The 15,717-nt window shown below is 40.5% G+C and overlaps 1 protein-coding gene across 1 annotated transcript in view; it reads left to right on the top strand.

The window, feature by feature from the left end:
• Positions 1 to 9,619: 9,619 nt before the first annotated feature.
• pcsk6 (proprotein convertase subtilisin/kexin type 6) overlaps positions 9,620 to 15,717 on the top strand; it is a 34,844-nt gene continuing 28,746 nt past the window's right edge. The window contains 4 exon segments of the mRNA XM_042061595.1: positions 9,620 to 9,675; positions 11,557 to 11,671; positions 12,710 to 12,814; positions 13,601 to 13,711. Coding sequence (XP_041917529.1) covers positions 9,635 to 9,675; positions 11,557 to 11,671; positions 12,710 to 12,814; positions 13,601 to 13,711 — 372 coding nt within the window. The 5' untranslated portion in view covers positions 9,620 to 9,634.

Here is a 15,717-nt window from a genome sequence, read left to right as displayed (position 1 = left end):
AGCTCAGCTTTAAGAAACTCAAATAGCCAAGATGCATGCTTAGCATTTTGTGATCATTAAGGCTACTTTCACAAACACTTAGTCAGCTGTCCTCTGATTTACCAATATCTAGGCGATATTTGTAACATTTATTTTGTATTTGGCCCGTTATGAAATCATGTGGAACAATTTAACACATTGTAAAACTTAAAGGAGAATTCCGGTGTGATATTGACCTAAAGTGTATTGAAACATGATACCGAGTGTGAACGTATGTCTCATAGCCCATCTGGACTTGTCCCCTGCACTCCAAAATCTGGCGCTAGTTAGCCGATGCTACCAACAGCTTTTTCAGTAGTGGTGCTTCCAGTAGCAGCAACTGGAATCCATGCATTTCCACTGAATTATTTTTGGAATCTGATCCCTTATCATACCTGTTCATTCTTACTCGTTGCTCGACTTATCGTGACTAAATTCAAGATGGCTGCAAACGCTAAACTTTGTGAAGGTACTGTCTGTATAAATCGTCTTGTAAGTAAACTACCAGTGCTTTTTCAAAGTTCTCAATGTCTCGTTTTAAATGTCAGGGCCCTCGGAAGTCTACCAATGAAGTGTGGAGATACATTGAGCCTCGTAAATGGGTGTAAAACAGTGATTTATTTGCATGGCTAGCCCGATGCCGAAGCACCACTATTGAAAAAGCTGTTGGTAGCATCGGCTAACTAGCGCCAGATTTTGGAGTGCAGGGGACAAGCCGAGATGGGCTATGAGACATACGTTCACACTCGGTATCATGTTTCAATACACTTTAGGTCAATATCACACCGGAATTCTCCTTTAAAGCCCAAATTTGGAGACATCCATGCATGTTGAAATTTACTGCAAATTCAAAACTGGATTACTCTGGAACGGCTAACTATACAGGGGACTGCTTTACACCTTTGTGTTCGTTAAGGTCTGCTGTTTATTCTGATATGTGGTTTGTCATGTGTTAAAAGAAGGGTTCGTGAAGTATTCCACCGAGATGAATGGGTAGGGAGATCATGGACGCAAAACCTTCAGTAGAATGTATGATTAAATTGAATTATATTATTTACTTTTCTCGCGAAGCGTTCAACACAGCAATTATCGGCTAACATCGTTTAAAAGCTGAGAAAAAGCTCTTTCATGTGATACTTGTGATGTCTGTGTGATGAATAGGCTACTTCGCAAATAGTAGTTCAACTGAGAAGAATGGGTGAATTTAGACGCACTTTCTTTCTTGCGCTGTCACTTTCTCCACTGCGTAAAAGACTAAATTAATTTGCGCTGTGAATGCTAAGATTATTTTGACAGGCCACAGGCTAAATAAAAATTAATAGCTATTAGTAGGACACAAAGCAGAATATTGAAAGAAGAGGGCACCAAGGCCACCGTGGCCTGTAAACCTATGATTTTCAAAGGGGCTTCACCGCCAACGCAAGGGGCTACGACGGCTATGGCCGTCGTGGCCGCCGTGAAATTCCTACCCTGGCAATGTGATATGCAAAGTATAGACAGATGTTATCTAACCAAACCAAAATAATGTGGTTGCTATGGTGGTTGCTATGGTAATCATGTTGGTTGCTATGGTGGTTGCTAGGTTGACATTATAGAGGTGGTTGCTAGGTTGTTGCTAGGGTAATTAGCATGGTTGCTAGGTTGTTGCTGGGGTAATTAAGATGGTTGCTAGAGTGTTGCTAGGCTACATATGGTGGTTGCAATGCTAAATAACATGGTTGCTATGTTGGTTGCTAGAGTAAGAGTAATCATGTTGGTTGCTATGGTGGTTGCTAGGTTTTTTTTTCTTTATTTATTTTTTATTAATTTTTTCCATAGGTGTTATAGCCTGACATAGTCATACTCAATTCTAGTCAGAATATGAGTCTGATACTTCTCCATTGGGACATAATTATGGGGCGTGTTTCAACCAATACAGGGGTGCCTCTGCACTCAATTGGATAGACCTAACCAATCAGAGCAACGAAATAGCTTACTGTGAGGTGTAGGAAGAAAACACACAAACCATCCTTCTTCTCCACAAATGCCTTAACATTGTTTTCTGTCTTTTGTAAAAGTTAGTGCCGTCAATAACTCCTAGCCTACAACACTCATTAGTGAAATCTAAGAGATATGTAGGGTAGGCTATTAGGAAAAAACTGATAGCCTATATCCCCTCCGTTTTTAAAAATAATTCTGTTGAACACTGATATGCTACAAACATGTTAAACAGCTAGGAAAGGCTGTCGCAAATCCCTCGAACAGGTGGTCAATCAGAGATTTCAAATGAACGAGGGAACATGTCGCAATGCAACAGCGCTGTTTTCCCTTGATGAAAGTGAAACCACGAGTTTTCCCACATCTCAACTTTGGCCAAAGTTTTCAGAAATAATCGTTTTCAGTGATAAAACCTCATTAAATAATATGCATTTTCCATATGGGGTCTTAAAAGCCATGTATCCTTCTAGCCACAGCGTTTTTGTTTCAAACATAAGCCTAATCTAAGCGTGCTCAGATGACGTGATAGACCAGACGCTGTTGCTCACCTGTCGATCATCGTAAAGCCCGATTTGATTGGTCCGCCCGATCTAGGGCGAGCATACTTGCGCCACAATGGAGCAATGCCAGAATGAACTTCCCGACCTCAAATGTTGTGGGCGGGACTAAGTTCGGAATGGCACCCAGGCTATAGGTGTTATACAATATTAACAAAAACCCACAAACCTTACAAAACCCAACTAAGTGTAAAATACATGAAACATACATTATACAAAGACTTTTTGAAATTATAGACAGAGCTTGTGATCACAATCAGAGACAACATGAAACATATAGAGACAGCAGGGTTTCCCGCAGCACTTTGCAGTTAAGGCGGCCGCCTTAGCAACACACGCCTGCCGCCTTAACTAGCCTACGTCGTCGTCGTCAAAAAAAAAATCATATATAGGCCTATATGAGCGATGTCTGCCGTGTTACTCTAGGTCTACTGTTTTCTCCCTTTCATTTCAAACCGTGACCACAGTCTCCCTTCTCTGCAGAACGCATACAAAATAATAATAAAAAAACATGCCATGAATTGTTTTTAAATGCCGTAAATCCTCAAATTATGACGGGTTCTATTATTTACTTAGGCTGCACAAAGCACAGCTTTATTTGGGGCAGGCTTAATCGAGGCAGGTCTTTATTTCTACGTTTTATTGTGAGGCATGCGTTTCGTTTGGAGCGGTAGGCTATCAAAAGCATACGATTTTTGGTTTGGTTTGGGATTTAATTTACTTTTTTGGACTGTTTGATTATATTGCTACATGTTGGGACTGATAAGCACTGAAATCTGGGGGGTATTTGATGGTTCACTATTTTAAGTTTCATGTAGGCTAGTTGAAAGATTGTCGGGAATTCCACCCGCTGTGTTTATTGCGAGACAGACAGTCGCTTTAATTAATTCATTGAAGGCTGCTCTGTGCTGTAATGGAAACCTTATTGCATATAGTCAAGTAGGCCTACGGTAGCCTAAATTGAATTATTTATTTAATTATGCATGATTTAGCCTACTTTTTTTATTTGATTAAATTCGTAGGCTGGAATGCCTCACGGCAACAATTGTGTTTAAATGTAGTGGCTTCAGCCTCTGGCAAGCTCAGAAGGCAAGCGACTAGCTTGAGAGCGATGTGTTGAGAACCATTAGGACGACTTTTCATTGGCAACAGTATTAAACCAACCATGCAACCAACAATATAAAATATTAAGAAGAGCTCTTTAATTTTATTGAGTTAAATCGAAACAATGTGTTTTAGTGCTCGTGGATTGATAGCCATAGGCTACTGCCCATTATCATCCCGGCCATAATTTGAGGATTTACGGGTAAGATATGCCTCCGAATCGTGTGATGCGTCCAAACAGCAGCATCTGCTGGTTGAATGTCATCGCGCTATCTGTCATCGTTCGCCAAACATTCTAATCAAAATTGTAAATCTTACACAAATGTATAAAATAATCTAAACTTCATTCACTCTCTGTGTATAGATCAAGACAGACTTGCGGAACAGGCTGCAGGACAACAGTCTGACAGTCTGCATGAGCATAAATGGTCCGCACTTGTAAAAGAGTGCAAATACCAAAGGGCCCTTGTTGTTTTGCACTTTCTTTTGCACTTCAGTGTTGTAGTCTGTATAGCCTATAGTTTGTTAAAATTGCACACATTAATTCACTGTTCTTGTTTCAGTTGTTATATTGTTTAGCACTTTTTAACACAGATATTTGTATAGTGCTGTATATTATATGGTGTTTGTTAAAATTGCACATTGCAATTATTTTGATAAATAATTGTTATACGTAATTTTATAAATAATTGTTAAACCACCTTGACTAACACATTTTCTGCGGGAAACCCTGGACAGTAATTGACAAAACATTATACTACAGGGGACAGATTACAATGGGGGTGGAGGAGATGCGTGTGTGTGCTCCAGCCCTCACCACGGTCGAGGAGCAAGCTGACCCTAGGGGGGGCAGGGCTTCTGGGGGGGGGGGGGGGGGGGGGGATGCTAGGACCACCCCACTGCCGCCCTCCCCTGCCCCTGACACCAGTTTTTATCCCACTGACGGACCAGCTCATCTAAACACCACTAGGTGCTAGGTTGCTAGGTTGACATTATAGTGGTGGTTGCTAAGTTGTTGCTAGGGTAATTAAGATGGTTGCTAGGGTACACATGTTAGTTGCTATACTAAATCACGTGGTTGCTATGCTGGTTGCTAGGGTAATCATGTTGTTTACTATGGTGGTTGCTAGTGTAATTAGGATGGTTGCTAGGGTACATATGGTAGTTGCTATGCTAAATAACACGGTTGCTATGGTGGTTGCTAGGGTAATCATGTTGGTTGCTATTGTGGCTGCTAGGTTGTTGCTAGGGTAATCAAGATGGTTGCTAGGGTGTTGCTAGGGTAATTATGATGGTTGCTAGGGTGTTGCTAGGCTACACAGTGGTTGCTATGCTAAATAATGCAGTTGCTATGGTGGTTGCTAGGATAATCATGTTGGTTGCTATGGTGATTGGTAGGGTCACATTATAATGATGGTTGCTAGGTTGTTGCTAGGTCATTAATATGGTTGCTAGGGTGTAGCTAGGGTACATATGGTGGTTGCTATGCTAAATAACTCAGTTGCTATGTAGATTGCTTGGGTAATCATGTTGGTTGATATGATGGTTGCTAGGTTGACATTATAGTGGTGGTTGCTATGTTGTTGCTAGGGTAATTAAGATGGTTGCTCGGGTGTTGCTAGGGTACATATGGTGGTTGCTAATAACATGGTTGATATGGTTGTTGCTAAGGTTAAAGTCAAACCATGTGTATACAGGTCATGGTCTACTGTGGATCTACAAAGATCTGTTTGGCATGGATTGGCTTTAAAATGGATGGAACAGCGCTCTTTTTTACATGACCTTTACAACTGGTGCTGGCTAGATATACAGAAAATCTGGTTTAAAATAGAGATTTCACACAGTTAGAGTCACTAATTTAAATTAATTGGCTATTTTAATTGTGGGTTTCCAATGGCATGGAACTCAGTTTCAGCCAAGGAAAGGAAAAAACGACAAGGGGTAGTCACACCATTTATACAAGCAGGACACACCGGTTCGGGCCTGAATCTTTAGAGTTGGAACTGTGTTCAAAAGCTCTAGGAGTAGTAGTCGTCACAAAAAGTGGGTGAAAAAGTGTGACAGACGGTTCTCAGCTGTCCAGAAATAGAGATCAGTACCTAATAGCTTGGTGTGTGCGTGTTGTGCAAATAAAAATGTCTCACAGACTAATGTGAACATACAGCTCATTCTGCATATAGAAAGGCTGTGGTTTGAGGCTGATTAAAATACTTGCTGCTGCATGAGCTGATGCTTGTTTGGTTTTTAGAGAGAGCTGCATCTTCATCACAAGTTCAACATTTAAGTCACAATGGTGGGCTCTTTGTGCAGGCATGCATGGAGACATGTCACAGCTGTTGATAAAGGATGCCATAATTGCAGTGCAGTCCAGCTAATGTTTTAAAAAGATTGTCTTTGTCACAGAAGCATAGAATGATATGTAGACAGGATCTGGCAACTTTCTGACCTGGTCGAACTAGCACAAGGGCGACACCCAGACAGAAGACTTCCCCCGGCACTCTGCCAGCAAATGTAAACTTTAGCACCACTCAGTGGTGATTTTATGTAAGTAGGTAAAAACAAATCTGCCCAGTATATCCATTTATAGTAAGTGTCAGGTCCTTTGTAATAATTCTTGCTAATGAAGATATCATCAAGGAATATATCCCATAAATGACGTGTTATGCTGACTGATTTCAGTTTGACAGTCATTGGCATTTGTGTTTTAATGTAATGTTACAATAAGTGATTTTACTATCAAGATAAAAAGCAACATTTAACAATGAGTAGTTGACAGAAATTGCCTTAGAACATTCTGAGTTTGTCATGTGATTTTGTGAATGAAGTTTGGGTTGAGGTAGTTTGAAACAAAACAGTTATCACCATTCACACAATAGTGTGTAATAGCTAATAACAGACGTTTAGTTACCTATTTATTTACTTGGTAACTGTACTTAAGCAATTATTAGAAATGCATACCGCAATCAAGTGCTGTGCCATAGAACAATCCTGACATTGGATTGTTCACATAAGGTGCCGTTTAATGAAATGAAATATTTCCTCCAATACTGGAATATACTGTAGATCTCCATTACGTCTTCAATGTGTTCTCTATTTAAGTTCATTTTTGCATCATTTCCGTTTCTATCACTCTATTACCCTAAATGGTTTATTGTCGATTGGACAGTGCAGATATCATTTAATGTAAAATGTCCCGAGTTGCATGTATGCGGATGTTCAGGTTTATACATAGCAAGCGATTCATTGTATCAATTCCATCTCCTGCTCACCACAGCTGAAAAGTTTGAAACAAACCCCTTGTTTCAATCACCATTTGTTTCCCGTGTAAGTTTCCAATCAATTTACCCATCAGAACTTTGCTCTCATCTATCCTACAATACACTCTTTTTTTTGACCAGCATTGTTCCCAACATTCTTCTTTTCTGCTGCTTATCACCAAATCAGAGGCGGGCGCCATTGAGATGCTCAGAGCGGCTCTCCCTGGCAGGCTCTATAATTGTACTGTCATACAGCTGATGGGATATGTGGGCTGGAGAATCAATCAAATGAGCGAATTAAACAGGAGTCACTGAGCTCCTCTGGCACGCCTGACAACCTGATCTCAACTAATACTTGGACTGGAACACAGTCTGTGTGTATAATGTGTATGTGTGTGCGCATGTAGTTGTGTACAAGCATAACTGACGGAAGCATGGCTGCATTTAGATATGTATGTATGTAAGTGTTCAAGATCCAAGCCAGACAATGTGCTTTGCAGCAAGCAGAATACCACTCAGAATGGAATGAGATGGAAGAGTTGGGAACATCTTCAACATTTTAAAGCAACTCTCCCCGTGCACAAGACACATAACAGCAGTATTGTAACACAGGCTGTTTTAGGCACGAAGATGGTTGAATTAAAAATCATATTGCAGCATGAAATATTGTTTTCCTGACATCCCTCTTTAGATTTCCATGGTATACTGTAGGCAGCCTGTATATAAGCAAGTATTCTAATAAACTGCACAGATAAAAACAGAAACATAACTGCTTGTAACACCCTGCATTTCTAAATGTAGATGGGGAAGTCTTACTATTTCTTCATATTATTTTCTGTTGTATGATTACCATGCATTTCCCTACTTCCCTGCGCTGCCCCCCTCTTCCTCTACCACTTTCTCCTTCCACTACATGTTGACTGGTGCTTATACCTTCTGCACTCCCATCATATAGCATTAGTATTGACTGATGGAGTATTAATTCCTGCTTCATTGTCCTCAAAGGTTATTCCTCATTTTTGTAAGTCACTTTGAATAAAAGAGACTGCTAAATGAATACATAAAATGAATTTGTTGTTTTAATGTGGCAGCTCCTGGGCAGAAAAAAGGGTTGGAAATATATGTATGAAAATATGTATACTATGTGTATGGTTCAACACTAAATCTATCTTTTAGATTTTACATTTGTCTTGGGCTACTGAGTTCTCTTCTGATTAAAAGTGACTAAAATGAGGCCTATTAGCGCTGCGTTTCGTGCTGTAGGTAGGGCTCAAGCTGACAGGCTGACGAGTCCCATTTTGAATCTCCATTACAAAAATAAATAGACTTATGCAAATAAGACAGCAGACAAGTGTAGGTGTCAGGGGAGAGCATGATTTTTGAGCTCTCGTTGACACACTCCTTTCAGCTGCCTGCTCAAAGCTGATGCGTTTTGTGTCTACGATGCGCAACCTGGTCACGCCAGCCTCGGGTATCCTTGAAGACTCAAGGGGAAATCTAATCTCATATTTTGTGATGGTGGTGTCATGCGCTCCCACTTCATGCTGAAGCCTTTTGACATAAAACAATCTGAAGTCTGTGACTGCAGAAATTGTGCTGTGCACTGATATCACTTTTTTTTTCTTTCGCTCCTTTGAGAAAACATGTCCCTCGTGGCTGCTGAATTAAAATAGCTGTGGTGTAAATCAAGCAGTCGCAGCTTCAGGCCTTCTGTGTGCCCCCCAACCCCCACCCACCTCTCAGCCCGGGTTCCTATGGCGACCTCTAAGCAACCCCTTCTGAGCCTCTTTCAAGCCAACAGATTTTATCCACATTTAGGTCTCTCAAAAGCCTCTCTGTTTCCTGCTGCCTGTTTGTGTCACTGCCTAGACTGGCCACAAGCAAGCAAAGAGAGGGCCTTGAGAGAAATGTAATCTTGAGAACGCTGGGCCATCCTGGCTGTGAGGCTCTTTCCTCACACCCTCAGTATGGCAGTGCACTTACTTACTGCATTTCACCACCTTTCAGCGCAAACGCAAATTAAGTTAGAGTGGCCAATGGGGAATCTGCGATTGGTTCATCTCAGGACAACTGGCAATTTGACAGAAAGGACTCTTTTATTTTCAAATGTTGGTCAATTACAATTATTGATTGACCTTGCACATTGCTTGCTTATTGATTTCTCTTCCAGTGCGGGAGAGTTAATTAACTTGTAGAGAGGTCTCCAGTGCCTCTGTGGCTCCCATGGTTGCTGTGGCTTCAAAGCGCAGTAATCTTTATGGCATGGACTGGACTGGCCAGTGTCAAAGGAGCCTCTGTCTTCATTTGCCGTCTCTCTATTGGGAACAAGTCACTGCAACTGATGGTGCGTGCTTAAATAAACCTCGAGTTCAGCTGATGTAGTCTGGATCTGAAATAAAAAGGACACTCCTCAGCACTTTCCATCAGAAGGTCAAAGTGATATCAAGTAGGCTGAAGTAAAGAAAGCAAATGTGCCAAGCAGGGTGACAAACAAACGCTGTAATTAAAGCAGATCTCTTGAAATGAAAAACAACAGCAAGCCCCATGTCTCATTAAGTAAAGTGAGATATTGCATATTGCCATGTTCAGTATATGACCAGCAGGTGGCAGCACTACCCTATAATTTTAAACCTCTCCCATGTATAAATCTTTGTTCAGTTGACTGACAGGGGATGCTACATCATAATCTTCAACCTTGATGTTCCAATATGCTTCTATGTTATGGGGAGAAAACATTCCAACAAAAAGCACCATGTCCCAAGGTGGGTAAATATAATATTAACATTATGCTCAAGTGAATGTAATTATATTTCTCATGATCGCCTATTTAAGTACCCTGGAAATCCAGGGTCTGGATTTTCCAGGCTACTATTTTAAGAGGATCAAAGACCAACAATTTGTTAATTTGGTTTTGCAAGTATCAGAATTACAGTCTGAAAATGTTTCCTCTAAAATATTACCTATAACACATAGATTAGCAAGAACCATCCTCTTCTACACAAAAGTTTGCTAGGACTATCTGCTGAGCACCTCTGAGTGTTTCTGCTAATTGGGGTTTTTCTTGGTAACATTTAGGAAGTGACACATGGTTTTCCCCCAATTTTTGAGCATCATCAAATTTCCCTGATATCTGATCTTACCTTAGTGTTCCTCAAGAAAATCTGGAGGGGGGCGGGGGGTTGTGGCAGGTTGCAACATTGAATATACTTGCCCAAACCTAGCCACTCTTTGTACTTCCTGTAAGACGGCTTGCAACTTGTTAGACAAGCAAGTCATTTTCGGTTAGTGTATGGCAGTTCATTCAGTGGAAGCAGGAGAGGATATAGGGAAATGCACTCAGCTGTGTTCAGGATCCACAATATAGTCATGCTCTCTCTCTCTCTCTCTCTCTCTTTATCTCTCTCTCTCTCTTGCTCTCTCTCACACTCACACACACGCACACACACACACAGAGAGATAGGATCGGAGAGGATATGACATTACAGATTCGGGCACTCACATGCATATGAAGGGAGGCCAAAGGGGAAATCATAGGCTATGTCATGGCTTTTATATGAATGTTTATAGCATCACAAAAGGGTGTTATATATTGAAAAAATATCAACCCTTAAGACATGACATAAACCAATCACCAGAGATATCTTTTGTCATTTGTACTCTGCAATCGTGAATAGGACAAGATAAAAAAAAAAGTACAAGGCAAATGTTAGGATCTAGGAAGGCAAACAAAAGTGTTACTCAATCATGTCCTTCAGTGCAATCAAGAGGTTCTGTTTGGAAATGTATTGAAGAGGTTGTTGCTGTCAGTTGAACTAATCTGATTGAGCTCTTCAGTTCAGTGCTTTCCAAGCCATGCCATACCTTTAAAATAAACATTAATTTGGGTTGTATGAATGCTACAGAAGATTTTTGGCAAGATAATCACAAAATGCAGTACCCTAATCTCTCTCTCTCTCTCACTCTCTCTCTCTCTCACACACACACACATACACACACATACAGAGAGAGAGAGAGACTATATTGTAGATCCTGAACACAGTGCGTTGTGTTTTCTCTACCACTGTCAGTCAACCAAATATCTGCTGTCTAGAAATTGTCTCGCACGGATCTGTTAGTCAGTAGCACTCATGTTACCGTAACCGTGCCCGCCGGCCCGTCAGAAGATGCACTGTACGTCGCTACGTCAAATCTGGTATCAGTCTCTTTGATGTCCGGATTATCCTCAATTGCCAGCCGCAGATACCTTCACTTTGAACTGCCACTTTCCGAATCAACATGCGATCTGCCATTGCCAACGAAGAAGACACGTTGAAGAACTGTGGAACAGATAATCACTTGTTTTAACTTTTTAATAATTCGATGCTCATCATTTTATCAAGTGGATGAATGTAAGGATTTTTTTTGGAAAATCTAAAGACAGATGGATCTCGTTCTGACAACATGTGTTCCTGGATATTTTGCGTAGAGTGAATATTGGCGACCGTCTGCAATTCGCCGATCTCATACGATTTCGAGCTTTTATTAATTTAAGCAAATTTGTACTTAAATGCAATTGTCTCCGCGAAACGTCAGGACAAGACCATAGACTCAATCAACAATATGCTTTTGTTTTTTACTTGTGTGTTGTCAACTTTTGTTGTCAGTCAAACATCGCCCTCTCGGAGCTTGTACACAAATCATTGGGCTGTCCGGATTACAGGGGGACACGAAGAGGCAGATAAACTTGCTTCAAAATATGGCTACAGCAATTTGGGGCAGGTAAGTTAGAAATGACTGGTGTTTGTCATATTTATGTTTTTATTGATGGGCTAATCAAAACCTGTGGAATTGAACAAGATCTATGCCATATTTTAGCACAGATTGTTCATGTCACGTGTCATCCTCTCGTTACAAGAAAGCTTTGTGAATGATTGCGAGTGGCCACATTGGTGCTGAGAGTAATGATCAGAGATTGGCTACATCTGTGTTGGGGCATGAGACACTCATAGAGTAGCCTAGTATAGGCTATTAATTAGTCGTGGGAGTTTTCCTAGAGGCCCCCGTTTTGACATCGCAAGTTTACTCCAATGAGACGGTTCATGAGTTTGTTTAGGATGCAATCTTTTGGAACTCTGATAACTAAACGAAGTCTGATGAATGTCAGTCCTACTTTGTTGAAAATATTTGTATGCATAACCACGAGGTTGTGGAGGTCATTTGGTCATTCTGAAGTTCGAGTTACCAAGGCAGTAATTGGCTTTCTAATCCCATGGTATTTATGTTAATGATCTTTTTGCTGAGATGCAGCTGATAATGATGCCAGTCTTGAACCCATTTGTGATCTCACTTGCCAGAAGGCCTTCATGGTTTTACTGTATAACTGCCCTCACAAGCTGAAAGGCTCTGTTCTTTCAACATAAATTTTTGAGACTACACCAATAGAAATAATAAACTACATCTACAACAGCTTGCTTTCTTTTTGTTCCTTTTGTGTTTGCAATGCTTGTTCACAAATGGTAAAATAATGCCTGTTTGTCATTAGCATTATTTCAATCAAAGCTCTGAAGCAAACCAATGTTATCACGTCATTATAGGTGCAGGGTAACTGGAGTGAAATTATTTAGCTTTGTGAATGCTGGTGGAAAGCTTGGAAACACAACATGCACATGCACATTTTTGTTTCCTTGAGTGTTTTTAAGTGTACTTCCAGGATGACATTGATATGTTTACTCTAAATGGAGGCCTTCAGATATATTTTTGCTATGGTAGATTTGTCTTTCGTTGGTGTTAGGTTAAATCTTGTCTTGTGTTACGTAGATTGGAGGCCTGGAAAATCATTATCATTTTCACCACGGTAGAGTGGTACGAAGATCCACTTTTGCCACTAAAGGAACACACCGTTTCATCCACATGGACCCTAAGGTAAGGACTCACGCCAGGGAGGAGCAAGTCTCTGATTGCCTCTCTCCAATACCTCAATACTGCTCCTGTCCTCATGTAATGCTCACACCACTGTTTATTATCGTGACACGCTGATTTTCTAGAAGCCTCATTTGACAGAGCATCCGAGCATTCAGAGTCAGGCTGTGTCCTCGGCCTGAAAAACTTGGCCTCCGTACTCAGATTATCTCTCTCATACAGACAGGGTCTCGGGAGTAATAAAAAGTAGGAGCTGGGAGTCTTCAGTAAGTCTTGCGTGGAGGCACCCTGATCATATCATGCCCCCAGCCATGTGTACAAATGGTGTAGTGCAACAAACAAGCAGCAGGCCGTTTTATCAGTGTCAAGGCAGCACACGTTCACTGAACCTGGCTTAAAGCAATGGCAAGGCTCACAGGAGTAAGGCAGCCTAATGTTTAATGCTTTAATGTGCACATCCAGATATTAGTTGCTGTATAGTCTTGGGAACAGAAAAGCCTGTTTCAGCGACGCTTTGTGATAATCAAAAGTATCGCATTATAAGCTGTAAACTGTACATTTTCACAATGCCAAATGGTTTTGCTGGGGTGGTACTGAAAATACAAACTGATTTAATCAAAGACCAGAAATATGGGACACAATTATATTTTGGTCAACAGGCATCACAGTTCAGTAAGCTGAACAGAGCCACTGTGGTGAGGGTGATGAGACGAAACCGTTTTTATTTTTTTTTATTTCTTGTCCCACCAAGGTGACCTCCCCTGACGACAGTGATTTGTGCTCTTTCAGGTCGAGTGGGCGCAACAGCAGGTGGTCAAGTCACGAGTGAAACGATACATCAGGAATGACCCCAACTTTGTCCATTTCAATGACCCGAAGTGGTCTAACATGTGGTACATCGTAAGTGTGCACTGTTCCACCGTTCTTCATTCTACCTAATCACTAATAATATGTCCCTTTGTTTGTCAACTGTCCTGTCCAGTCCCGTCTTGTCAGTTCTGATATCGTCCCATCTCACTTCCCTCTATTGTCTGTCTGTCACCTTGTCGTATTATATGTGTTATGTGTTACACTCTGCATGCTATAATCTCCCCTCCCCTTATATGGATCCAGGGTCTCACTAAAACAGGGTGACTTATGGTGACATTTAACATTATAAACAATACATTAACATTCCAGTTACCCGTTTATTAAAATCAAATAGCCCAAAAATACCAAAAATATGAATAGACTAAATAGAATTTAACAGAATAAAACAATAACCAGTCTATTTAGTTATGTCCCCCTTGTTGTCAGTGCAGTCTAGTAATCCTATTACAGAGTCTTGCTGCATGCGCCGTCTAGGTAAATTTAGTTGTTAAGAAGACCGATGGCTCAGTGGAAATCGATACCAGACAAAAGAACTATTCACATTTAAACAGATATTAATTCAAAATTGTTTTTAAATGATATATTCTATTCTGTTTGCATTGCATCACCCCCCCCCCCCCCCCCCTTACTCAAGTAGCTGGGCCACAGTAATTGTGAAAGATGGTTGACATGCAAATTAAAATGAATTGTGCTGACAAAGATTAACAATTAAATTAGATTAAGATGAGGTGATTTTGTGTGTACTTATGTGTGAAATTGTCCTGTCTGTGGCTGTTTGAAGATGAGCTTTAAAACTCACTGTGAACCATGATGGATTAAAGCTCTTATCAAGGGGAAGTGATTATCAAGAAATTAGTCGCCTTTGAAATAAGTAAAAAACATTTGCTAATATTAGTGCTTTGTTGTGTAGAGAGACTGTGTTTTAGTATAAACTCACGAGAAGTGCTTTCCCAAAGTTTTAGAAAGTTAATTTGGAAATGTGATTGACATTTACTACTCACAGAATTATCCCTTCTGTGCATGAGTTCAACATTTGCTTGTATTTCATAGTTGTACCAAGGATTCCAAGCACATAGGAATGTTAAATCATTTAGAATGGTTACCTTCACCCTGATCAACTTCTCTCTACTCACGAATGAGAGATATGACATCATTGGCAGAGATGCAGGTTTTCATCAAGGCCTGAAGCTGTACATTGTGGGCAAAGACAGTTGGTGCATTTAAATGAAATGTTAGGGTCAATACATGTTAGGATCAACACTTATTAAGGAATTTACACTAGAAGTTATTGCTGCACTAAGGCTTTCATCACAGTACAAGTGTATTTCAGTTGCCCTGTCAAAACATCAGAAGCATGTGAGACTAGTGAATTTCATAACATAAATATTTCATATTTTCATAACCTAAACCTTGGTATCAAAGGCATGTGTTTTGGAACTGATCCAGACCATCATTGAGGGCTTGAGTTTTTTCGTGTATTGGAGATGTCTGATATGGCTGCCAAGCCTCCCCCCATCACTTTCCCCCTTTTGTAAAGGATGAGTAAGACCCATATGCATATTTCACAAGTGATTTTGTCAATTGCAAATTGTGTGTCGGCGCTCAGAAAAACTAGGTGGTATAGCATGTGTGACATTTTTACAGCACTGAATTGTACACATCCGTTCTCAGTCTCATCTTCCTATAAACTGGAGTGATGGTTTTATACCCTGGATTTACTTTCTCCTCACTCTCAAACTAACAAGTCCGTAGGAGTCAAAGCAAGAACTCCAAAGTGTTCTCAGAACAGTTTCTCTTTTAATAGTCCCGCTAATTCTTGTCTTAATTTGGTCAATACTGTACTTTTAAGTGTGTGAGTTCACAATGAGGATGTTTCTTTTAATGCTTTCCTCACAGAGCCTGTTAAAATGGTGTGGAAAAAAAAAAACTTTTGATCAAGCATCACTGATCAGTGCATTCAGATGGATTAGGCTCTTGCGCAAAAACATGACTCTTCCTCTGAAATGCATCCTCCCACTGAAAATGAGGCAGAAGTC

This window comes from Alosa sapidissima, chromosome 14, assembly GCF_018492685.1.
Source record: "Alosa sapidissima isolate fAloSap1 chromosome 14, fAloSap1.pri, whole genome shotgun sequence".
NCBI classification, from domain to species: Eukaryota; Metazoa; Chordata; class Actinopteri; order Clupeiformes; family Clupeidae; genus Alosa; species Alosa sapidissima.
This window is presented reverse-complemented; position numbering and strand designations above follow the sequence as displayed.